Raw genomic sequence first — 26098 nt, 5'->3', positions numbered from 1 at the left:
CCTGCTCTGATCAGATTAAAATGTGTAGAGGCATGGCTCTGAATACTGTCAGGAAAAAAAAACCCCTCAAGGATATATAGAGCAGATTATTGGAATTCAATCTGATGTAATTAAACACTCCTCCTCTCCCGACAATCAGTCTGACACGGCATGAGACAGAAAAAAAAAAAAAAAACCTGTTCACTCTGAGGTCTCATTTCCGGCTCCAAATATTCCTCCGTGCAAGGAGTCAGAGAAGGTGGTGCACCCGATGATCCAGCCAGATTGCTGTGTTAGCTCTCAGAGTACGAGTCAAGTAATGGTTCAAAATGGGATTTAGCGAGAGAAGCTGGGGTTAAGACCTCTGCTTCTCCGTGTTTATCTTGGAATCAGAAGACTTTGTTTTCAGCACCAAGTCAGGAGGGATTGTGAAAGATTTTTTTTTTTTTGCTCTTCCTTTGTGGAGGTTGATACATATTTCCATAGGTGTGAGGCAGGATGAAATACATTCTTGTAGCAAATACATGCATACACCTGCAAGGGCCTGTAGTCTTGTTTATCCCTTCGTGCGGCGTGTATATACGCACTTCTGAGGAGCCACTGATGTTTATGCACTCCAGCGCTGCTCCATAACACAGACTTTGTGCACAAAGCCACTTTTTTCTTCAGTATTGCAGGTATCTGCCAGGTCAGGAGGAGGAAAGAATGAACTTTAGTGAAGCCTGACAGATGGCAGCTATATTTCTTTTACATATTATTTTCCCATTAAACTGAAATGTTCTTGTTGTCCATTCTGGCCCTATACTGTATCAAGTAAGAGATGTCCGACTATTGTTGAATCCATTTAGATGCTGATCGCACTGAGATGGACATATTGGTTGCATTCTACGATGGTATAAATGAATTTTGTGGAATTCTTGATATTAGCTCTTAATTGATCTTATTTAAATTTGTACATTCGTTTTTTAATCGTTTACATTTTTTTAGTTCATTGTTAATATTTTATGGCGACATAAAAGATTCTTGTGTGTTAAACTTACCTGGCCAATAAAACGGATTGGCATACATTTTATTTAAAATTCATCATTTTCAGGTATTTCTTTGAGCTCTTACTTATTGTCTTATTTATGGGGTAACAACACTGGTTTTCCATGTATAATGGGAAAACAAGTGTTTTTCAAAGTGGAAGTCACCATGGGGTCGCTATACGGGGGGAAAAGGAACAAAGTGGGAAATAATCTCCTGACATTATTAGTGACAATACCATTTTAAATATTGTAAATGTAAAATGTAAAAATGCACAGACCTTTTTAAAAAAAAAAAAAAAGCTTGACTGCTGAATTGAAGCGGCACTGAGGGGGAAATGATAACGAGATGTACTCAGCCTATACTGTGATGATACAGTCATTATTATTGCAAGTGTCATCAGCTGAAGTTGACTCAATAGCCCTTGAAAACTGTATTGGAAAACGTCATGACAGCATTCATCCTTGCTCAAAATCGTTTTGTGGAATGTGTAGTAGCTTGCTTTGATGGATTAACTGACATTGTTTTCTCATTTTCCTTTGTTTTCTTTTCTCCTCTCAGCCCCTGATACGCACACACCCACCCACCCACCCACCCACACACACACACAGACTTCCCTCTCGTGATTAAATTGCTTATTAACTGTAAAAACAACAGTTTTTTTTTTTTTTTACTTAAATTCCTTACCTTTTCTCCAGTGTCACCAAATCATCCAAAAGAGGGAATTCTTCTTTCCAATGTGCACCCTGAGGGTTTCAGTCCTTTTTACTCAAATTGCACGGTGTCAGAAACAAGTGTTCTTTGTACAAATAAAATTGACTTACCTTGGGAGTCTGCATGTATGGTACAGTTTGTCAACAAAACAGAAGCTAATATCTTAAGTCATACTTCCAAAATTAGTTATAAGAATTTCATCCATCCATTTTCATCACTGCTTTTCCTGTTTCCTGGGTCATAGCGGGCTGGAGCTGATCCCAGCTGTTATTGGGTGAGAGGTGGGGTACACCCTGGACTGCTCACCATTTTTTTTTTTTAGAGTAATTAGAGTTCATGTCTTTGGACTGTGGGAGCAAGCCGAAGCACCTGAAGAGAACATACAAACTCCTCCAAACCTTCTCGATGTGAAGCAACGGCTCTAACCAGCCCTTATAAAGAATTCAAAGAACCCAAGTTTAGCACAACACCAGCAGCGGGCTTAACCACCCATCCTCTGTTAAAACAGTAAATCCAGCTTTGAGGGAACAAGACTCTTTCCTTTTGTAGGATCCGCTGCCACCTTTAAAAAATGCAGGACCCAACTGGTGCTGTGAGAGATTGCCCTTCATTTATCTTTGAGTCCTTCAAACCCGACATATCTTTAGAAATGAAAGGTCTAAGATGTAACGTGTTGGGTTTTTAATGGAGACAAATGACTGCAGGTTGTTGAAAATGCCCTTTTGTTGTGATTGGACAGTTAGACATGTTTGAGATGGTGTGGGTGAGAACACTACATCTCTATTGAAATATATTAGTGTCTAAAAAAAACCCCCCCAAGATAAGCAAGTCAAGCTACTACATTGTGTTCAGACACTCAAACACAATCATAGACCCAAGTATGAAAAGCTTGGATTGGAGGGATAAAACAAACCCAGTCCACTCTGAAAATAGAGCTTGTTTATAATTTCAGTGAAAGACAATTTGTTTAGTTAAGTAGCACCCCAAAATAATAAAAAAAAATGTGTTCTGTTCCTGCACATGCAGCCCTGTTTGACAACAAAAAAAAAAAAAATTTGTGTTGAACATGTTTCTAGGAAGATGGTCGTGTATTATTATTTTTGCATCGACCTCCAACATCAAGCTGTTGGCCGACCGCCATTAAACAACAAGAGAAGAAGACAACATTTAGTGCTAGGGCCACTGTGAGATTCAGAACCAGAGCTGAGATGCAGAGGCTTGACGCAGCCGTCACACAGTTCAGCGTGTAAATACCTCTGGAAACCTCAGCGCACACCAAACCAGATGCGTAAATGTCAAAGGTCTCTCTTGACTTCACTGACGGAGGGGGACGGCGAGGCGGCGCAGTAAATAAACAGATGACACTGAGCTCTCTGTGTGTCAGGCTGCGTCCCTGACTCAATAAGGGACACAGACTGTCGGTTAATAATGCAGCACGGTGAGGATGCTTTCGTAGCGACAGTCTGAGCGTTAACTTCGCACAGATCTTTCTTCATCACTTCGGTCCATTATCATCTGCTCCTCCTGTGGCCCTCGTGCACACGTGCATTCCTCCCTCCTTTTTTTTCTGTGCTGCCTCGGGGTTTGTTGCCATCGTTTCATGTTTATACTGAACAGGCTGATCAAGGTGAATGAGGCTAAGGTTCATTGGTTTGGAGATGCATGATCTCACTAGGTGTGTGTAGGTGTGTGTGGGTGTGGGTGTGTGTGTGTGTGTGTGTGGGGGGGGGGGGGTACGAGGTAAATTTGAATAATTACCAGTGACTTTTTTTTATCCTTGAGAAAAGCACATCCCTGTGATCAAACCCATCCGATCACCTGGGAAAGACGAAGAATCTTTCATTTTTAGTCTTGCACAAAGAACACATTTAAAGATCATTTGACTTTTTTTTTTACTTTGATGACCTTTAACACCAGGACCATCTCAATTTGCAGGGGACATTTCTTTTCATGTATTTAATTTATTCTTAAAATATTTCATGATAAAAAAATGTATGTAAATGCCTCTAATACTTCTGCGATGCTTCCTCTGCTTTGTCACTCTCTCTCTTTCTCTCTCTCTCGCTCTCTCCTCTTGGATCCATTGCCTGTCGGAGAGAGGCCAGATTTGTGCAAACAAACACAAGCACAAAAATAAATTAAGAGATCAAAAATCCATAGAGAGGAAATGAGTCAGTATTCCACACCGTGTACATTACAATATCATAGCAAATTAGCAGGTTTCAATGGCTTCCACTGACTACCATAGATTTACAATGTTCATTTGGCTGCAGATCAGTCCCCAATAAATTGTGTCGCTTTCCTCCTTATTTTTTTTCTCCATGAATGCGTCTGATAGACAGTGACATGTTGATGACCATGAAAAGAAAGCGGCTACCGAAGTGTGAACAGAAAACCTGGGACTACGAGCCAGCAGTAATGAGAACAACAGCGTGTGTTCACCTCCGACTAAACTGCCATTGTGACCACATTTTTAAAGTCCAATAAGCTTCTCTACAAAGGTACAACATATAAAACTGTTAAATATATAACTTTTTAGGGCCTTTTAAAATACATTTAATGACATTTCTTTACTCCATCTTTTTTCCAGACTCTGTAGCATTCATACTCTCTGTAGATATTCATCATCTCTTTGATATTATATGCGCTCCATATCCAACTTGACACTGTTCCTCAAAGCTGTCCCAAACTGTCGCTACGTAAAAATGCAAATCAGGTTTTTTTTTAGTTTTTTTTTTTTTTGATACACAGTTATACGTATGTAATACCTATATCTCCAGTTCCAAAATACAGTGGTGGGCTTAGTCTGAGAAAAAAAAGAGTCTGCAAAGTTTTAAAAGTACTCCTTTGATTGTGTACAGTACACATGCCACCAGGCGCAAGGTTCAGTTTTACAGCGGTCCCCTTCTTGTGCACTGTGTCTCTGTGGGGGGGTGGGCAGTCGTTTGTCGGTGGCACGCACGAATAGCAAGCGCACAAAGTCTGCTTGTGTGTCTTTGCCAGATGGTCCACTCCGTCACAATGATCATATTTGTTGTTTTGCTCTTTGGTCTATAAAAATATGGGAGGTTTACTCCAGCTGAAGGCCTATTCACAGCAGAGCGCGCTCAGTTCAGTTTTTCATGGCCTCATGAAGTGGCCCAAGCAGCAACAGGGTCTGGTGTCTGTAATGATCCTGTCTTTGCTCTTCGAGCTCCTTGGATGCGATGTGAAAAATCCCTTTAGTCAAAGCAGTTTTAAATAGCAGGCTATCGAAAGAGGCAAAAAAAAAAACCAACAAAAAAAAACAACCTGCATTCATGGGATTGTGTCCGATCCTCCGTGGCGCGAGCAGGCGCTGCTTAGTTTACACAGCAGGCAGATAAGAGTGGAGAGAAGTTGGATGCCACATTTTGACCCAGCGACAGATAGCAGAAAAGGAGCAGTCCCCGAACCAAGAGGAGCCAGTCACAGGATATAGAAGGTGTTTTACGGAGAGCCGTTTTTCCAGTGTCCAGGGTAGCAGTGGATCCTTAAAACAGTCCGTCCCCAGATATTCAATCTCTGGCTGTGTTATGGGACCTGTGAATCACAAGAAGAACAGAGCAAACATGAGATGAATGTTTAAGAATGTCAATGTAAGACTATGGTAGATAACCTTCTGAAGTGGGACTCTGGGAGAAAGTCATTTTATTTTTGTATAAAAGGTATTTTTGGGCCTTCTTGGCCTCCTATTAGAAAACCTGAAGAGAAATGTTGGGATGTTGGGAGTAAAGACGCCGGTCAGTTTGGCTTTTTCATCAATAGAAATTGTCATGTTTGTGCGTTGGTGGCGCAGTAAGAACACTCGCCTCAAGTACAGGCTATAGCTTTGCTGGAAATGCAGTCTCAACCTAAGTTTCATATTTTTTAGAATCAATGTACTGAATGTTCAAACATTTTAAGAAATACACTTTTGGCCTATGTGCTCTTTTGCAAATAGAAAGATAATGTTATCTGTAATGGCATTACAAAATTAAGCTTCACCCAGCAGCCAGTTTATCCAACTCAGTAACATGAAATTGTCACAGGTCATATCTACTTTGTGAAAAACAAAACAAAAAGTTAAGTCTCCCCGTGTTTCCTGTTTTTTAAGCTAAGCTATCTGGCAGTTGTTTCATACCGAACAGTAATCCTGCTTCCCTCAAATCTAACTCAAGCAATGAGATTAAAAAACAATCCTTCCAAATGTTGAACCACTTTTAAGAACACAAATGCAAGTTTTCAGGGGAGCACTTAATACATTGTGTGTCCAATTTGTCTACCCATTTCTCCCTACCACATTGAGATGCACTCTGTGAGCTTCTCCGAAGAGTAAAAATAAAAACTGAACAGCTCACTCTCTCTTTGTTTTGCCTGTCAAATATTTACAATTCGTCAGCGGGTGTAACCCAACAACAAAGCAAGTCTCGCAGTGCAGAGAGTGAGAAACAATTTATCTACCGCAGAAAGACAAATCTGGAAGCCTCCTCACCATCTGGCCCCCGCCAGTCACACAGCCAACTTGCTGCAGACGTGGATTGCCTTAAACTACTGCTGCATTGCCGCTGAAGCTTAATTCATAATAATGAACTTGTGATGATTTCACAGGGTGCAAATTACCATGAAAGGGGCAGGTGTTGGGAGGAGTACTAGCATGTATCACAGATGACAATGTCTGGATGCTGTGGGAATAATAAACATCTCGATGAGAGGGCGTTTAATAGAGATAATGTCATGGATTTGTAGAAGCTGACCATGAAATGACCCAGAGGTGTAACAGCTTAAAGCATGGGCATGACTCTGCTAGCTACTTGAATGTGACCGCTGCCCTAACAGGTGTTAAATCCCATTGGCCATATTCACATGTCAACCACTTGCCTGTGACATTATTGTCATGAAGGGGAAGCTCAAATGATGTTGCGTCCTTGCATTGGTATGTGCTACTATCCCAAGAAGGTTGTAACCTCCAACAGGTCACATTTTACGAAACGTACCAACATGTTTTTTAACCCATAATGTACTGTTGGACTGTTTGCAACTGAGATGAGATAGTTCCAATCACAAGATGGAAAGCGGCACATTGGATGAAAATGATTTGGATCATTGGCTTAGAAAAAGCTGCCCGCTTGCGTGTGTCTTGAAGTAAAAATACTCTGAAAAGCTTTATTGATATATATATATATATACAGTATTTGTCGGATAATTGAACATTCAATAGCTGAATGCTGTCCTAAAACCGGAAAAAAGTTGTTTTCATGTCATTTCAAACTGATAATTCACTCGCAAACATCACACAAAATGTTAGTATAGAACTGCTTCCTTGCTAACATTACCACTACCTGTGCATTACAACAAATTTTAAGGTAGCGTTCAATCACTTCCTAGCCTGTGATATTAGCATGTTAATGGCTGACTAGTAGCATAACTTTAGCCTAATTGTAGCTCTGACTGTTGCTAATAGGTAGGCTAACGATATATGTATTGTTAAAAACTGTGTCATCTGTAATCTTTCTATTTCAACTGATATTTGAAAGCAGGGAAACGACAATGATTAGCGTGGTTTCCTTTTTCGCTAAAAGTGAGATCTAAAACAAAGCACTACGACATTGTACATCACTGTGTGAATATGGTGAATTGCAAGCTCCCTATTTCTCCTGCGTCGGACCCTCTTGGAGAGAAAACTGAGATTGCAGTGGCATGGAATGGAATGGTCAAGACGCCACTGATAATACATACAAATGGAACCTATGCAAAGAAATGTTGTCGAGATCTCAAAGGTATAAAATGCAAGTGAATCTAAATAGATGCTAAACATAGAGATGGTGTTGTTTACGTACGTTGCCACAGTCTGTGTCTACTATGGTAATTTTCTTATATTTTCTCCCTGTTCCTATCCCCCTTTATTCTCACACCCACACCGCGGCAAATGGTAACCCATAAATCTCTCACAAAAATCTCATCTAAGGGAAATGCAGGCCTTCTATTAAAAAAAAAAGAGGTATACGGATGTCAGATGAATATGAGATGAATTTGCCCTATGAATAAAATTCACAGGCCCCAGGTGATTATTACCTTGGGTTTATCAGGAAACGACCATATTACTCTATTTTATATCTTATAACAGTGAGAGCATATCCCACATTCTTGTGTCGGTGTGCACAGGATTGTGGAGTTGGGGGGGGAAATGTGATGCAGAGCTCGTTTGACTATTGAGCACACAAGCAAACTTTGAGTACAGTGGGGCCTGGCTGTTCAAACACGAGCAGAGTGAGACTGATGACTGCTGCAGGTGTCGGAGCAACAGAAGGGAAAGTCATGGAGAGAATCCATCTGTGTAAAAGTCTAATTTGCGCAGACTTCTCTTGTTATGTAGTAAGGCAGGCAATGCACTCGATACATATTGATATGTACCCAGCAGTGTTCAATAGAGAACAGGGGGAAAGAAAACATTTTATTTTAGGGACATTACATTGAGTTTCTTGTCTCTGGGCAAAGCGAAGATGCTTTGATGTATAAATGAGAATCTGTATGCCTTTCCTTGCATTTTCCATGTGCATTCACATAAAAGAGCATGCAGCCACATCTGCTGGGACGAAAGAAAAGTGAAAACATAACGCATGACGTTGCTCTCCAGCATTGGGATTTAGAGGATCTGTAGAGCAAATGCGCCCAAACACATGGCCCCAGCCTGACATTTCCACTCTGTGTGAACTCTTTCTGGCTCCCTTCAAATGCTAAAGCCCAGTGACACACTGTTAACGTGTGAATAGGGCACACATGAAAGAAAAATTGATCTACTTCCCTGCTCTAAACTCTTCATCTGGACTCTGATAAATGTGAACGAGGCAACATCTCAGGAGTATGCGGTTGATTAATTGATTGAATCATTTGCACATTCACAGAAGTAGGCGAGGTAGTGCTAAAACATCAGCTAATGGGATTCAGCCCCTTTTTGCTCATCTGTCACTGCAAAGTGCTGCTGCTTTTTACATCCACGTACTGGACTTGTTTCTAATGCTTGATCCTGCCCTTGCTGTTTAACGTTAAGCCTTGTGCAGTCATGCACGCGTTCTGCTGGAGCCGCTGCACAATAGTCCTCTCAATGAATATTCATAAGTGAACTTGTAGGTTAGAGATGATCCACAGGTTAATCAAGGAAGGGAAATTGCTCATTACATGCTGTGAAGTTAGATAAAGCCTGGAGCGGAAACTGAGATCAAAACACATGAACATGTATGCACAGGCCTCCAGACGCTAGGCCCCTTTTTCCACATTAAGAGAGAGTTCAAAGCTATCTAGGGTGTTATGTCATTATCAAGCCTTTCATACTGTATTTCTTCTGAACATCAAAGCCAACACAGTTCTCTATCTGCATGCTACAATATGATCGGAACTCCAATGCTCAAGAGGGAACACTAAAACAGATTTAGCATTACACTAGTACAACGTCGGCTTCTGAAAAGAGTAACACAATGTCATTGATTAGTTTTATAACCCTGACAACACTGTAATGTAAAGATCGTATCTGGTCACATTGTGTGTTCACGCACAGTAGGCTGCTGCATTTTATGTGACTGGATGAGATCACATGATCGCAAGCGATATGGAATTGTGTTCCTCGATGTAGTACATCACGAGATCAAGTGGTTAAATCCAATCTTAGATAGCCTTCTCCTTTGGTAAAGAGGTAATAAACGTATGGGATGCACTGCGAGACTATCTGTGTTTACCGCATGCATTCCTCCCTGTGTCTATTTATAGTTCCAAATCTACTGAAGACTTGCTGTTCACGACTGAAAAGCAGCAGGATAGGATGCTTTCCCCCCCCCCCTTTTCTCGAAGGTACAATCCCAACATGGGCCCATAAACGATGGCAATATTGACAGACAGAAGAGCCTGGTTTTCAGAATCTTAATAAGACTGGGCATTTTTATGACTTTGGCCTCATCCCTTTGACTGCAATGTAAGTTAAATTTACTGCACAGCCACTCTGTATTTCCAGATCACTTGCATTAATATCAGTCTGTCTGGCGCCTCGTTTTATTTGAGCGCACAGACGCCATCTGACACAGTACTTTAAAGACAATATCCAAAGCACGCCAATAAAGCAGAGTAAAAACAAGCTGAACATAAGCCAGTGGGGTTTTACTGGTATTGCCGCACACATGGATTTCCTGTGTTTAAACACACCCGGGGGAACTGGGTGAGCTTATGGAGAAAAAAAAAAAAAGAAAAAAGAACCAGAAAGGCAAATAGAGATATCAAACAAACAGACGGCTGTTTAAATTGTATCTTGATTTGTGCGTGTGCTTTCTTTTGTTAGCATCTTCTGCTTAAGCAGGATGATGATGATGCGATTGTGGCGCCGTAAAACCACGTTACAATTGTTCTTTTATCAGACGCTGATAAAAAGAAGTTTCAAGGGATGAAATTCAATCACCCACGCCAGTGGTCAATAGACTTCTTCAGAACCGTTTTCACTGTCTCATGGTGAATAAGCAGCCTTTGAATGGTCATGTTTGTTTTTATTCTAAACATTATTAATACATCTGAATATGAAAAACAGAAATAAGGAGATGTAACTGGCTTCTTCTTAGACCCAACGCAACACTAGCTCAACTAGTATATCTTCACAGACAAAGTAAAGTTGATTCATGGGGGGAAATTGATATTCAGTGATTCTCTGTTGTACCTTGCTGCTTCCATGAGGCCCCTGGTGCTCTGCAGCTACTTGTGTTGCGTCCAGCCTTTGGGGGACCAGGGTTTGGCTGGAGGTGCAGTGATGTTGGTGACGTTGGTAGGGTGGAGTAGGTGGTGTTGGTCGATGTTTTTTGGCTGTCTGTCAAGGGGTCGTCAATGCTCTCCATAGTGCAAGAGTGTCGAGGGGGACTCTTGTCGCGTCATAGAGCCTGGAGGAAGAGAGCGAGAGGAGGAGATGAGGAGAGGGATTGATTATCTAGTTCATCATGAGTATGCATTGTTGGAATGTTTTCCGTTTTGTTTTTCTAAATCCAGAGCAACAGTAACACAACCATCACCAGCAGCACCAATCATTATCAATTTGTCTTACCACATGTAGGTGTCATAAATCTGTGGTTACTATTTTAATACAAACCTGATGAGCTGTTATGTGCTTGTGTTTATCACAAGGTGTCTGTTCTGTTTACAAGGTATTAAAATAGGATTTAAACAGAGTCTCTTTGCAATTCAGTAGCTCACATTTGATGCAAAACACAAGAGGCCTCAGTGATTATATAAGCAATTTCTGAATTACTAAACTATTTATTGTTAATTTATTTAGTTAAATTGCATTGTCCCTATTATTAAATAAATTAATGCATGCCGCACCTCTAATGTTTTCTTAACAAGCTAATAAGACGATTAGCATCGTACCTAATGAAACTGCTTAACAATATGTTGTCAGTGACCACACATGCATTCGCAGACACATCACACTTCAGCGCTGCAGTGTGTAGAAAGACACACTCAGTGCTGCTAGCATGTCTTTGTTTGGTCATTCATGAAAAATCACAGTGAAAACCGTCATTCTTACAAATGTGTGACTTTACTTAAAAACAAATTAACACCATGACGTTAAAACCATTCAAACAATTTCCTCTTTTGTGAAACAAAATTTGACTGTTACAAGTCCAACATTCCGGTTTTTTTTTTTTTTTAGCACCTTAAAGTTGACAATATTTGAGATGCAATGTTTTCAGCAGCAATATAATACTGCAATCACTCCTGTGTGTGGGAGAGCACTTTGTCCTTGCGGTATTGGAAACATAACAGATTTCATATTAAAGGACTAACATATTGTCAGAGATGGGTTTTCTAGCCTCCATTAATGTGAGCATAATGTTTGAAGCTTTGAGTCACGTGGCCGGCGTGGAGGCTTGGGAAGGAAATACAACATGGAAAAGTAGCAGTCACTATGGAACACTCTTTGCAGCTGCAGTACGAGCTTGTTAATTAACCATCACTTCAAAACGACTGCTGTTTACAACACATGACAATGGCAGAAAAACTGAGATGTTAAAATAAAAAAAAGCAGCAACATAGAATTACGCCATGGGCAGCAAACGCCTGGAAGCCTAAGACAAGTTAATAACCCAGGCATGCGTTTCCTGTGACACTCTGTCTGGCCATGACGAAATGGCAGTACTTCTTAAACAATGGGCAGTGATCAAAATCAGGTATTAAATGGTAAGATGTTCTTTCATTAACATACAGAAGCGTCTGGCTTAATCATCACAGCTAACTTATCAGGTGAGTCGCCTGATAAGTTAGCTTATGGTTTTTGACAAGAACCTTAAAAAGTCAGATTAGTCCAAGTATCTTTACCAACTTCCAAACTGGAGATCTGGGTATTTTTCAAGGCCCAGAAGATTTGCTGACTCGGCTCCATTTGCAAGGTCGGTGGCAGGCAGAGCTAATGGTGAACAGCCGCAGTCCCTCTTTTTCTCTCGGCCTGTCTAGCGTGGCCAAGCAGCTGTCCTCTTAGTGGTGTGATTCTGATTCAACCCACTGCTGGATCTGTCTGCTGGGCCCACAGGGATCAATTACCAAAAGCTGGTACCGGCCCACAACCAGAGGTGGTATGTGGTGATGGTGAGGCTTTGGGGGGTTGGAGGGGGTGTGGGGAGGGAGATCCCATCAGGGCCTTGCTTAAGCTGGATCCACAGAGGGAGGAAGAGAAGGAAAGTGATTGGAGGAGGGTGTAGGGCTATAGGCGGGAGGGAGGTCTGTCACACTGGCTTACAAACCCCAATCTAAAGAGCTTTTTCATACTCTGTCGAACACATGTCACTGTCAGATGTATGAATGCATACTCCAGAACTTTCATGAACAGACAGGCCTGAGGTAAACTACGTCAAATGCAAACGTTTGTAGAAAAGGCTTTGGTTTTTTTTTAAATGATAAAAACAGCGTTTATATTCATGTCTTAACAGCGCTCAGTTGCATGTAGACATTCCCCTCACCCACACTCAGACTACCTCAAGAGTGTATAAAATATGCATTATGGCTCCACGGGAGCTCATATTATCAAACATTACACTCTTTTGATAACTGCTAATCTTCTGTCCTTTCTTTAGTCCATTCTGTCTACTAATCTCCTCTCTGCAAAAGTCTTAATGACTGTAATCACAGTCTTTCAATAGGTGCCACTTCTGCTCAGAGCACTCCGTTCACAGCCTAAAAACCCCCAATCAGAAGCCACCTAATGGAACGTATGATTAAGACTTGGTTAAACGTTTAAAGATTTTTAGGCGTTTTCTGTTTTTCCTTGCAGTGTGACTCACTGTTCCTCGCCATGTTTGAAAAACCATGGTGTGTTGTGTAATTACGTGCAACAGGAACACTGCTCAACGGGACAAGTATTAGACTGCTTTTCAGGTTAGAAAATAATCAACCGTTAGTGTGTGGCCGTGTACAAATAATATGAACACATTGGATTATACGGGTGTTTTCCTTTGGATGCTTTTTAACAACATGGCATTCAAGAAAAGATGTCTTGACAGCTTTTTTTTTTTTTTTTTTCTTGCAGTTGAATTTTTTTTGCAATTATAACTTGGTGAAAGAAAACCAACTTTGAAAAAGCTCTGTCCTTTCCTGCAAATGGCTTAACAAGAAAGAGTGCACTGCTTGATTCATGCCAAATGAAAATGACAAAAAATACAAAATGTTTTTAGCTGTGTTTTTCTGACTGGTTCTCTGTCTTCAACTCAAACGGTTCTTTTCTCCGCTCGCACAGTTTTTCTGTCTCGGTTTTGATTTTTTCTTTTTTTTTTCTTTTAGCCCTTATCGCACTGTCACAAAAGCCGTCAGATAACCTGAGGTGATTTCGCATCGCTCCTCTAATGGCGCACTCACTCTCCCGCTTTTCTTGCCGAGCTTCCCTGCGTCGACACATGCAGAGAGAGAAAGCTCCTTTCTGCCGTTTCATCTGCCATTCTGAAATGGTGGAGGGCACAATGCAGAGCACCGTCCTCTCTGGAGAGCGACAGCAGCGAGCCTTTCATTGAGAAAAAGGAGCTATAGGAGATGACTGCTGAGACTACATATCGCTTTTGCAAAGGAAAACGCTTAGGGAAGGCAGTGAAAGTAGTGTTTAACTGTGTGATAATATATATATATATATTCAAATCATTTAGCGTCATAAAGTGCGATGGCAACGTGAAATTCACTCCCTTGTTGCAGCATCAAAGTGTTTCTCTGACTGGTGATTTTTCCAGAAGAGCTTTCAAGACCATGAAATGATCCTGTTGTCAGGGCATGTTTCCAATTATACATTGCTTTTGAGCTGCAGGTTAGAAATACTTTTTTTATCTATTTTTTTTCTTCTATTGGTGCCTAACACTGGAAAGTAAAGGTGTCATATAAATCTATTATAGAGAGGCATGTGTTATGAAACAATGAAATATGTCCAACTGGAAATACGACTTTGAGTTTTGGAACACTGGATATCTGGAGTCAGTTTTCATCGCGGGTGGGGTCGGGCTAGCAGAGAAAATCACTCCCATGATTCCCTGCTAGCCTCCGTGTCATATTTTGTAATTGTTTGATTGTGATGCCCACTGGCGGCGGAATTTCAGTACAGACGGAGTGGAACGACGCTTGCAGTTGTTGTTTTGATGCTTGAGTTGTGTTTTCATGCACATTTTCTCCCAGAGGCCTAAGAAACCCGGACTTCCCCTAGCTTTTTACATTTAAATAAAACCATTTTGTTTGACAGTGATTATTCATTACACTTGCCTTCACCTTTGTGAAAAAAAGAAAAAAAAAAAAAGATGATGCAGCCGGTTCGGGTAACAAGCCTTTTCCCCCACTCACCACATCCAGCAGAGTGATTAGGCTGAGTGAAGCTACCTGTGCCTAATTGGACAGAGTGGAGCTTTTCCTACCTTAAAAGCTCAAATAAAACAAGTTTTTTTTAATTTAATATTCTGCTTAAGTTTCCCACTTATAATTTAACCATTATATTTTGCTGTCAAATGACGTTCTTTGGCTTCCCTTTTTTTCCTGAAATGGTTTGCTCCAATCAGGGCTGGGCTGAGAGAAGCATTACAGTAGACTCAGCCTGAGTCTGGGGTGAACATTGTTGTTTGTGACAGCTTGCTGTGAGGTTGTGTTTTCTTTCAGTTTATGTAGTCTAGTTGCTTTTTTATTAATTTACCCGGGACTGTTTTTGCTTTTTTTTTTTTGTGCATTTTCGGTTAATAAATCCAGCACTTTATCTTTGCAACAATTTCCGCCTCATGAGCAATTCTTCTACAAGAACATCATTTTTTTTTTTTTTTTTACTCCCCACCAGTGCTGAACAGCCACACTTTAATCCCATTTTTCAAGTAGACTTACAACCAGCGATGCCACACACCAATTAGAGGTCTTGTCTCACTTGGCTTCCTCCAAAATGTTCCCCACACCACACGACCGATGTTAATCTGATCGTTTTAAAAGCAAGAGTGTGGAAAATGACTTGTCGCGATTAATTGAAAGACAGTTACAGTAGCCGGTATGCCATCTTACCCTCCAACTAAGTGAGAATGGGAAAACACGTGTGTCGATGTGGACAGATTAAAGCATTTCTAGGTCGGGGTCAAGTTCCAGAACATGTCCAGATTTTGATATTGCTTTGTTATGACGGCTCTCTCTGGCCAGTACTTCTGTCAGTACATCATTTTTCATTTTTAAGGCCCCCATAAGGCATGCATTTGTCGGAAATGCTGTTTTATGTACTGAGATAAAACAGAAAGAAAAATAAAGTGGTTACTGATGGACATGGAGCACATTTTATGGTTCCATTAATACAGTTAAGTGAACCGAAGGAGCTCATTTATAGTCTCGTAGCTTGATACAGCTCTTCTAAGGGATTCCTTTTTTTTTTGATAGGTCAATGCTTCAGAGGAGAAACTTGTCGCTGCATTACTCTGACATTTGATAGTGAAATAAATCACAAGTGCACCTCTTGTTTGATACATGTCCTTTTCAGCTGGCGGTCTGTTGTGCGCCGCTAATAAAAGTAACCGCTCAAAACGTCACTGTCAACAGGGAGAAAAGCGTATATCAATCTTCATCTGTTTCTGCTGAAATGGGCCGTAGCAAAAAAAAAAAAATCCATATTTAGTTTTTATTGACACGAACAACGTGTAGGTCTTCAAACGCGGTCAGACTGAAGATGAATGTATGGAGAGAGGGGGGGCAAAGAGAGGAGAGAGAGAGAGAGAGAGAGAGTGCAGCCAAAAAAATGCTGAGAAAAGGACAAACAAGACTGGCGAAGAAGTCAAGCAGAGCTCAAGGAAGTGCATGCGGGGAAGTGATTTTTACAGGGAAGCACATCAAATGGTGGCAGCTGAGACGGGGTTGTTGGTGTTGCGGCTCTGTAGGTTTGAGGGAGCACGCGGTAAACGTTGCATCCAGCCTTTGCAACACAAACCTAGCAGTGCTTCCAACTAAAGGTAGAGGAGGTCAGCGGTGTCGTGCTGAACAACAGTCCCCCTCTGTTCGACAGAGAAAACACGAACTCTCAAACATTGGAACAAAACACACAAAGCGCCTCCTGACATTTGTCCAAAGTAGCCCTTTATGGGGCTTTGGGGTTGAGTCAGATTGTCTTGGCTTAGTCAAATGCCCCACGGGACATGTCTGTTTGTCTGCATTGATGTTTTCGCACAAACACCTGACAGACAGGTCGGACATGCTCACTGGACTGTGCACAGCCAACAGTAGTCCTAAGGCAATATTGGGTCAGCTGCAGTTTTGGGTTTAACCTTGGAAAGCCGCAGGGAAGGGGCCATTTATTCAAAGTGAACCAGAGGCAGGCTGAGGAGTAAATTGTTTGTTTTGTTTTTGCGCATGATTCTCCCTTGGGCCTTCAGATAACAAGACCCTTTATGGAACATTTGATTCATAGAATCGGCCTTCAACTTTTAACGCTTTTTGACGATTTTGATTTCTTTTTTTCCATGTCACATGCGTGGTTGGAAAAAAGCAACGTCCCTAAATCTTCCCTAACTTCCGAGGAAGCAGTCAAACGAGGCCACTTCATCCATCACTGAAACTGAGTATTTTAAGAGGAATCTTCAAACAATGACCCGAGTCAGCCTGTTGCCCAGTTATAAGAAGCCCTGACAGTGAAAGCTTCTTAAACGCGCACACGGACTGGCATAGATGAGTGCGCAGAGCCGTCCAGCCGTTTGACGAGCTGTCACCCGGCTTAAAGTAGCCAATGAAGCAAGCAAAGAAATACCTGTCATGTCCCCACATACTGTCACGGTAAGTCGATGTGAGGTACATCGACTGACACCCTAAGCAGGATATGAAATGTACAGTTAGGCTGGAGCGTACAGGGCCACCCCATGCAGGGAAGCAGGGACACATGTTCATTAATATGAATATGCAGACACTGATAGAGCATGTTAAACACATGAACATTGGATGTATTTAGCCTTCGAACTGACAGTGACCACCGATTTTTGCAAACCTCCTTTCAAAACACAAATGCATCTGTCAAATATGATAAATGGATCCAGCTTTACGCTACCTATCTGAGTGTGTGTGTGTGTGTGTGCGTGTGTGTGTGTGTGATCTGTCTGCCCGGATAACAAATTACATTATAGATGGAACATGTAAGGGCTGTCACCACAGTCTCCTCAACCTGGTGTATTCATGTTGCTGTCAGAGCCGATGGAACACACGCAGGAATCGCATCACGTTAAGAGCACAGGGGCATCAGCTGACTGATAAAATAGAACACATCATCTCGGTTCAGGATTCTGTGTGCATCGGCTTTGTGTGTGTGTGTGTGTGTGTGTGTGTGTGTGTGTGTGTGTTTGTTTGTGTTTGAATATGTATGTGTGTTTGTCTTAGAGCAAAAAAAAAAAAAAAGGCATAAACAAGTTACTCAGCTGATGACTAAATCATGACAGATGCATTAATGATGCCCCACCGGTCCTCAGTGTTCACCCATTGACATTCACAGATAGGGCAGCTGTGTTGTGCATGTGTGTTGTGTAACATGTTTCTCAACTGAGACCTCTTTAATTGCTATGCTATGGACTGTACGTACAAGCGGGGGAGCAACAGTGTTTGCGTGTCTCTCAAAGCGTGCGGCAGGCGGTTGAAAGCCGTGGGAGGACATCAGAGGGAAGGAAGGTGTGTTTGCTTGTTTTGTTGGAGGTGAAGTGAAGAGAGGAGAGGAGGCTTGGAGAACCGGAGAAGGGGCCATGAAGGACGGGCGGCTAAATGAATGGGCGGCATCTTAGCGAATACAAATGGTTGGCTCCCCATCTGCTGCCATCGTTAACATTAAGAGCGTCCCTAATTCAAGCTAATTGCCAGCGACGAGGAAGTAAACAAACGGCATACAGTTTGTGGTGATGAGCTAAAGACGAGGAAGGCGGGGCAGAAACACTTTCAGGGGATTGTGAAGTGAATACTGAAGTGGTTTGCTGCCATTATTAATGTGTATGTGGCCTGCAGTACGTTTTTTTGTTCGCAGAGATGGCTCAAAGGTGACAGAATGCTAATCTATGTAGCATAGCTGGTAGGGCTTTTTTTTAAAGCTGCAGTAGCCAAGAATAAAATCTGATGGAATGAAAGACATCAAGTGCCGCTCTCAGTCGTGATATCATCTTCATGCTCAGCATTCTGACTTCGTCCAGAAGAGAATTGTGTGTGTTTTTGAGGAGCAGAACATGCCGCTCTTTACAGCATTGTAGCAGCTGCTGGCACTTCTACGAGAGCCAAATAATAATCTGAGAGCCGGGCGATTATTAATTTATTGCACCCTAATTTGCTGATGATTTATTTACAAGTAAACTCTTGTGTAGAAGGTGGAGTCAGTGGCATTTTCTCTGTGCAGCTCGTGAACTTGACGTTCAAACTGGGCCTCCCCTACTGTGCTCATTGCTAACTGCTTGTTCCGAAACCAAGCTTCACCCTCGTTTGAGAACAGAACTTTTTTTTTTTCTGCTCGCTTTATACATCCATCATATTCTCTGGATTGAATTACGTCCAATAAATAGAATTGGATCCACTCCTAAACTCACCTGGGCCACCGTCATTGGCTCGGGGAAACGCATCCCATGTCGACCCAACTAAAACAAATCATCAAAATTCAGGCAGAGGACAGTGTCCAAGCAGACACACTCACCACCTCACATGTAGGAAGGTCCCACAGATTGTGACCGAGTGGCAATCTATCTTTTTTTTTCTTTCTTTTTTTTTTTAAAAAAAAAAAGCTACTGACTTTATTTTTAAGTGATTTGAATAAAAACCGCTCAGTCAATTTCTCTCCTCGTGTAACGAGCCTTCAGCTAGTGTTTTCACAATTACTGACAGTTTCTGCAATATCTGAGCAATGCAGATTTCTGTCAGACATGTACAGTAGTTAACTGTAGAGCTCGATAAGGAGCTTACAGTATAGCGAGTGGTCAAACGAAAGCACGTTGGGCTGCAGTTGCGTTTAAGTACAGTTCGAATTTTGGCTGCTGATAGTCAACCTGAAGAATACAAACTTTAACAAACCGTCAAGAATATTAATACAGTACATACAGAAAAATTTAAAAGCAAATAATTGAAATGCATAGTCTGGAATTCCGCCGCCAATGGGCATCACAATCAAACCATAACATAAGATGGCATGGAGGCTAGCAGGGAATCATGGGAGTGATTCTCTCTGCTATTCCCAACCCCACCCGCGATGAAAACTGACTCCAAACAGTCAACACGTGCTAAAAATAGCCCTGAGGAAGGGAACACGTTTACAGCTCTTGCATTTCCAATACGTCTTTTCCACAGCAGCAGAAGTACGGCAGCTTTCGGTGGCAGTTCCCGCTTCCTTACGTGGCAGACTTTTCACGTAACATCTGGTGTTTCCAAAGCAACCATAATCATGTTGTCTGTCATAAAGGCTCCTTTCATGGTTGCCGTCGCTACAAGACACGTCCTTCACGTGGCTTCTTTAAAACAGGAAAAAGAATGGCAGAAAACGGAACCTTTCACACACTGATCTATTAATGTAGGTGAGGGGTTTTCGAGTGTTTTTATGGTTTCTGTAAAATGATTATTCTTGTTAGAAATGGTCTCTCACCAGAGATGTTTGGCAAGCAAAACTGTTTAATTGTTCCTGATGGATATTGCATGGCATATTTTTATTTGCACATAAATTGATTTTCTATGCAAATGCTTCATTTTCAGCTCTCTGAGTCATGTAGTTCTCGGTGCCACTGGTGCAGTAAGTACTCCGATGTATCAAACACCTACTGGTCTGTGAGTGGATTGTGTAACCGGGGGGGGGGGGGGCACGCTAAAAGAGCGCCTGAACTCACCGTGGTGGTTTTGACTCGGCCTCCGGGCTGTGTACAAGTCCAGCCAGATTTATTGACTAACAGGTCACAGCCTTCGTCCTCCAAGCATGGCACCATCTCGCACCACTGCTTTTTCCGAACAATACCAGCTGCAGAGAACACAGGAGAAAAAAGAGAGAGAGAGAGAGAGAGACGATTTAGGAAAGGGGAGGAAAAAAAGCAAACAAACAGAATCAGCAGATGAAGAGAAACGATGGAGAGGGAAAGATTTTCAAGATTAAAACAAGGAGAGTGGGGGGGATGACAGATGGGGGATGACAGATATGAGCGAAGATTCAACATGATGGAAAATGACAGAAAGGGGCAGATTTGAGAAGAATGTTGAAATACATATAAATGGGGTAAAGAAGGAGAGAGTTAGAGGGATGGATTGGAGTAGAGATTGGATGACGAGCAATGAAGTAAAGAGGCAGTTGAGAGCAGCATGGCAGAGAGAGAGAGAGAGAGAGAGAGATGATGATGGAGCCATGATCTGTCAGATAAAATCAAACACAATTTTTTTTTTTCAATTTAACAAGTTGAATGCTCTTCTTTCACGCTGCAACATTTAAACCAGTGTGGATTGTGTTGGCCCTCTGCATTGGGCTTACATCATACGTGCAAAAAAAAAAAAAAAAAAAAATGGTTAGGGACTGAAAGATAAAAAAAAAAAAAAGCAGATATAAGCGACCAAAATGAGCTTCCTCCAGAGAGTGGCCTCTGGGTTCAACCTTAGAGATAGGGTGATGAGCGCAGACATTCGGGGGGGGGGGGGGGGGGGGGGGGGGCTCGGTGTGTAGAGCCGCTGCTCATTGGCACCGAAAGAAGCCAGCTGAGGTGATCCAGGCATCTGATTAGGATGTCTCTGTTTGGAGGTTATCTGGGCAAGCCCGATTTGGGGGAGACCCCGGAGTAGAACCCAGAGTTTGCTGAAGGGGATTATATATCCCGTCTGGCCTGGGAACGCCTCGGAGGCGCTGGAAAACTGACTTACAGCGCCGGCTGCTTCTGAGACCTGACGTCAAATAAGCGGAAGAAAATAGATGGATGTACATTTACTGTTTATGAAACAATAAATTCCATAATAAGGGAATTTCTTCTTTGCATGTTCACAACTTTTTTCGTATTTACCAAACCTTTAAGGTAATATGGACTTTAATGTCAATCAATTTTATCAATGAAGAAATACTTCTAGGTGATTTATTCCCTTGCTCAAAGGTTGGAAGTTTGTTTCATAATCATTTTTAGTTTCATGTCATAACTTTTAATATTCAAGTCGTTCAACTACGATTAGCCTCTAAATCAGTGTGTCTCTATCAGATATGACATCAAACTTCAATTAGCAGCCCAGGCGTCTAGTCAATGCAGTCTGTGAAATTACCCTGCCTTAATTTGGCTCAGGCGTCGATACCAGACTGGCTGTGATTATTTTTCAAACAAAACTTGTGTACAGCAAAAGATGTTGAAATATACAACAGTGCTTTTAGGCTAGAAAGAGTATTTTACTGTGAACAAAATGAGAATATCAATCAACATTGTCGTTTGTAAGGCAGCCCATGTATGCCGACATGCCGCGCTGTACGAGAGAGGCCGCTGTTGTTCGCTAACGAGAGCTGTGCAGGCCCATGGAGCGGTGTGAACACGTCCGAATGTCTTGAAGTCTTTGAAAGCACCGTCGTCCTCGTTCATGCACGGACTGCTCCGAACTCCACCTCAACGGCACGGAAGTGAGGACAGCGGGAATGTGGAGAAGTAAAAAACAATAGTAAGGTGCTCTTTTTGTAAAGCGTCTCAAGATAACACTTGTGTGCTGAATTGGTGCAAATCAAATAATGATCGATCGATCGATTGATATGTAATAGGAATACTATTTTCGTGGGACAGTTATTTTCATGTCTAGAGGCAGCAGAGTGCTCCCCGACCCTCCTGTCACTCACTTAATCCAGATCATCGTGCAGGAGACTCTAAGAGGCAGTGAATCTGCCGCTGTACTTTAACCTCCTAGAACGCATATGAGCATTATTCTCTTTTTAGGAAAGATGCTTAAGTTTATCTCTATTTTTTTTTTTCAACTTGTACTCATTTTTCGATCTGGAACATATTTAATAAAACATGCTCTGGGAGCTCAATTTCAGAATTTCCTTTTATTTGTCAAAACTTTCAGCAGCACCACATTATAGAAAAAAGGGACAAAAGGCCTTAAAATGGGTGGCTGTTTACTTATTTGATATTTGAACTCTAGGAGCCATTGGGAAAAGGAATTTGGTAAAAGAAAAAAAAGAAAAAAGATTATAGAAGTACATACATGAGTATAAAGAAAGGTGTAAGGATAATATGTGCACACATTTGTAGTTTAACACTTCAAATAAACTACCTCTGGGCTGGTTGGTTTCACTGATTGTCACTGCTCAAGAGCATCGTAACGTCTAATAATCTTCCCAAACTATCGATAATAACACATGCAGAGAAAGCCGTAAAAGAAAAACTCAACATTTTGTCAGCAGATATCTGTTTTTAAAGGAGAATCAAGGAGGCAGAATGACTCCTAAATAAGCAGTTGAAAGACAAAGTCCCAGGCTCACAGGTGCATTAAACCTGTTGCTCTTGAAGGGGGGGGGGGTAATAAAACATTAACTCGAGACTGCATTCAATAACACAAACAGAATGAGGCCACAACTCAAAATACAAACAAACGAGTCACTTTCAAGACGTTAAAGGTGCCCTTTGGAGATTTCGTTATAAACGTAATATTAAGCTCGGCATAAAATCAGCAAGGTTTCTGAATGTTCTACTGCTGGGTAAGGAAATATAAGACAGTGGAGTTTAGGCTCATGAAGTTAATTACCATGTACATGGTGTAATGAGGTGCTTTTTTTTGGTTTAATAAGAAACCCCTCTGAAGATAAGGGGTCTAATTGCAGCCCTGTGTCTCAGGTTGGCTCAAGATACAAAGGTACAATTAAGCAGAACACGTCCGAGTAAAAAATGTAAATCAGAAGCCCAGAAACAGAAAATGAGGAACTAAGATAAAGCGGATGAAGACAATGTAAAGAATACATACTGTATCTCGATAACATTTGGGACCATTACAGAATAAGGTTCAAGATGAAGGAAGACATTTTTATGCTGATATTCATATACAGTTATGAATGGGAAATAGCATTTTCTAATGGGTAGCTATGGATCCCAGAATGAATTATAGGCCGTGCATACATCATTTTCTTCGCATGGCATACCAATGCGTCCATGCTCTCTTATAAAACATAAGGGAATTGTGTTCGGTTTTAGATCTATAAATTTGCTCTAAGGGCACCTTCAGTAGCTGTCATAACCATGAGCATAGATCATCAGAGAGCCCTGTGCACATGCACAATGCTAATCTCCTTCCCGTAAACACTATCTATATTTCAATCAATCCATGAAATATGTATACCTTCTGTAGCGCTACATGGCTGAATCATGAAAATACCATGAACACGGTGTCAGAAGGATCAACAGCGAGCTTGAAGTTGCCACAAATGTAAAGCATTATACAGTCGACTGTACTTTGTTGACATGCTACTTGAGATGGAATTACATGGCACTACTGTAGTTTGCCTCAAGACTTGATGCATAACAACATTCCTGTTGTTTTACTTGAGTGTTTTCTCTTCACAGCCCAGTGTAAGAAGTCTGTGATGATTCCATTTTAAACACAAAAAGTCTCAAACCGTCAAGCATCGGAGTAGATTTATTTTTATTTTTATACGGCTACACAGCTTTACTGAGCATGTATGAGCACATGGTGCTGTTACAGATCTATACCGTTTGCCCAGAGAGCTAAGTGTTAGCCTTCAGTTTTTTTTGGATATTCAGTAATGCTAAACCTCTGGTGTTTTAATGAGAGAGATTGTGGGAGAGAAAGTATTTCCAAAAGTAAATCCAATCAGTTTCAGTAGTTTAGGGGACAGGGTAAACAGAATACCATGAAAAAAATGGAAAAATCATTTCAAATAAGGAATTAGAGGACACATTTGAAGCAAACCATTACCTCGGGCAAATAGGGAAAAAAAATAGCATTCAGCATTCTTTTACTTATTTTTTGTACAACTGTGAATTTATCTAACAAATGTTTTCAGCAAGGTCACGGAAACATTTAACTAACAAGTTTTGTTTTGCTTCTAAATTGACATAATGTGTGGCGACCCTCAGCAGGTTAAGACGTCAGGTACAAAATTATTAGTACAATGGTAGTTAATGATGTTGAATGTGTGTTCAAGTGCTTCTCTCTAAATGTTAAAAACAAAAAACAAACGGCAAAGAGGTGAAATCCGGCCTGAGTTGTCAACTGTTTGTTAACTAATTTCACATTTAGAGATGTAACTCTTATGTTGACAACAATGGCAAATGGACTCGTGCTTGTTTAGCACTTTACTAGTCTTCTGACTATACTTCTTCTTACACTGCATTGACAACACAATCACAAACTGATGGCAGGATTGACCCGCTGCGGATGAAGCCAGTGTTAAGTGTTTCGCCCAAAGACACATTGACATGCGTCATCAGGTGTTTGGGTTCAAACCACCCACCGTCCATTTGAGAGATGATCAATTCTACTGCTGAGCCGCAGCCACCCAAACACAACATATTTCCATTCAGGTAATGTTTTTCCTTCCAGGCTCATGCTAAGTAACTCATCATTATTCTATATAGCCCTGACATAAGAGTCATTCATGAAACTCTATAGTGACTCATAAGTTATCAGGTCTACCCTGATTTATTCGTCACTCATTATAAATCATGGAACTTCTTGTGTGCTGTAATAGTAAATGTCGGCTCTGCACCACATTCACTGCTAATAAATGTTTCCGGGCTGGAGTGATGTTTACTCCACAAATGACCACATGCATTGGGAAACACTACCAAACCTGACAAGAGTGATTGATGAGAGAACTTGTGAATGTAATCCGGGCTTTACATCATGCTGTGAGAATGATTCTCCATGCTAACAATTATTTGCTCAACAAGCAAAGTTACCCTGGATTTTACCCTGTAGGTGAACATTTTTGTTTTCGTCACGTCAGCTGAAAGTGATATAGCCGCTGCCACAGGCTTACTGATTTACACTCCATTCCAGCTTCCCTGCTCTTTACCCTTATATTTGATAAAAACAGAATTGTCAACTTGTTTGAAATACTTTGAGAGGACACCTTCAAAGTCATGGACCTAGACGAGGCATTGCTCTGGAGAACTGAAATGAGCGAACTGTCTCTCTACAGGGGGTTGGGCTTCAGGCCTAAAAGCTCTGTGAGTTAGTGCCCGAACATGAGGCGACGAGGAGGTGGACAGAGGGTGAATTTCGGAGCAGACTGTAGGTTGAAAACCCTATCTGATTTATTATTTGTTTTTGTTTTTTCTATCTGGCTTACTTTCTCCCTGTCTTTTCTCAAGTTTTGATTTGGTGCTTTTTGTTTCGGCAGAGCTGTGCTCAAACCTGCCCATAGCGACCACCAGCCCACTTGAGGATGATGCCAACTGTAGCTAGCTAAGACTCCCAGCAGTTACAAAGAATTCGGACTGACCCAGTTTCACAGTGGAAAAAAAAACTATCCAAAATCAGATGACACTTCTCAAACTACTTTTCAGCATGTCTTTGTTATCAGTATGTATGCTCAGCAATTCTCCAACAGTCATATTTTAAACTGTAAAGGCAGGGTTGGTAATTTCCTCCAGATCCACTTTTTAGGATTTTGGCTTAAATTGTCGTTAAGTACTGACAGAAATGAATAATTCATGTGCTCTGAAAAAGAAACAAAGAAAATCCGCCATCCGTAACAGTTGTAAACATGTCAAAAAGTGCAATGTCTGCACTCGGTTCCAGTTTTATGAACCAATCATGGCTCCCTGTCTCCCCCGCATATGAGCTGAAATCTGCTTCTGGACCAATGGCGCTAGAGCACGTAAGTTAGGAGCGTGGCCTTTTAGGGTGTTCATAGGGGAGGGCATGGGTGAAGACGGAGCACAGACAGAATGCTACAGACCCTGCCATT

The 26098-nt window shown here is 41.4% G+C and overlaps 1 protein-coding gene across 2 annotated transcripts in view; it reads right to left on the bottom strand.

Annotated features, from left to right (window-relative positions):
- Positions 1-2788: 2788 nt before the first annotated feature.
- Positions 2789-26098, bottom strand: part of tafa5a (TAFA chemokine like family member 5a) — a 150027-nt gene continuing 126717 nt past the window's right edge. For both annotated transcript variants that reach the window (XM_079335009.1, XM_079335010.1), the window contains exons 3-5: positions 20052-20179; positions 10412-10628; positions 2789-5280 (exon numbers count right to left, since the gene is read on the bottom strand). In XM_079335009.1, the coding sequence (XP_079191135.1) occupies positions 10620-10628; positions 20052-20179 (137 nt within the window). In that variant the 3' untranslated portion in view covers positions 2789-5280; positions 10412-10619. The remainder of the gene's footprint in view (positions 5281-10411; positions 10629-20051; positions 20180-26098) is intronic.

The sequence above is a fragment of the Symphodus melops genome (assembly GCF_947650265.1).
Source record: "Symphodus melops genome assembly, chromosome: 22".
NCBI lineage: Eukaryota > Metazoa > Chordata > Actinopteri > Labriformes > Labridae > Symphodus > Symphodus melops.
Note: the sequence above shows the minus strand (reverse complement) of the source record. Positions and strands in the feature narration are given on the sequence as shown.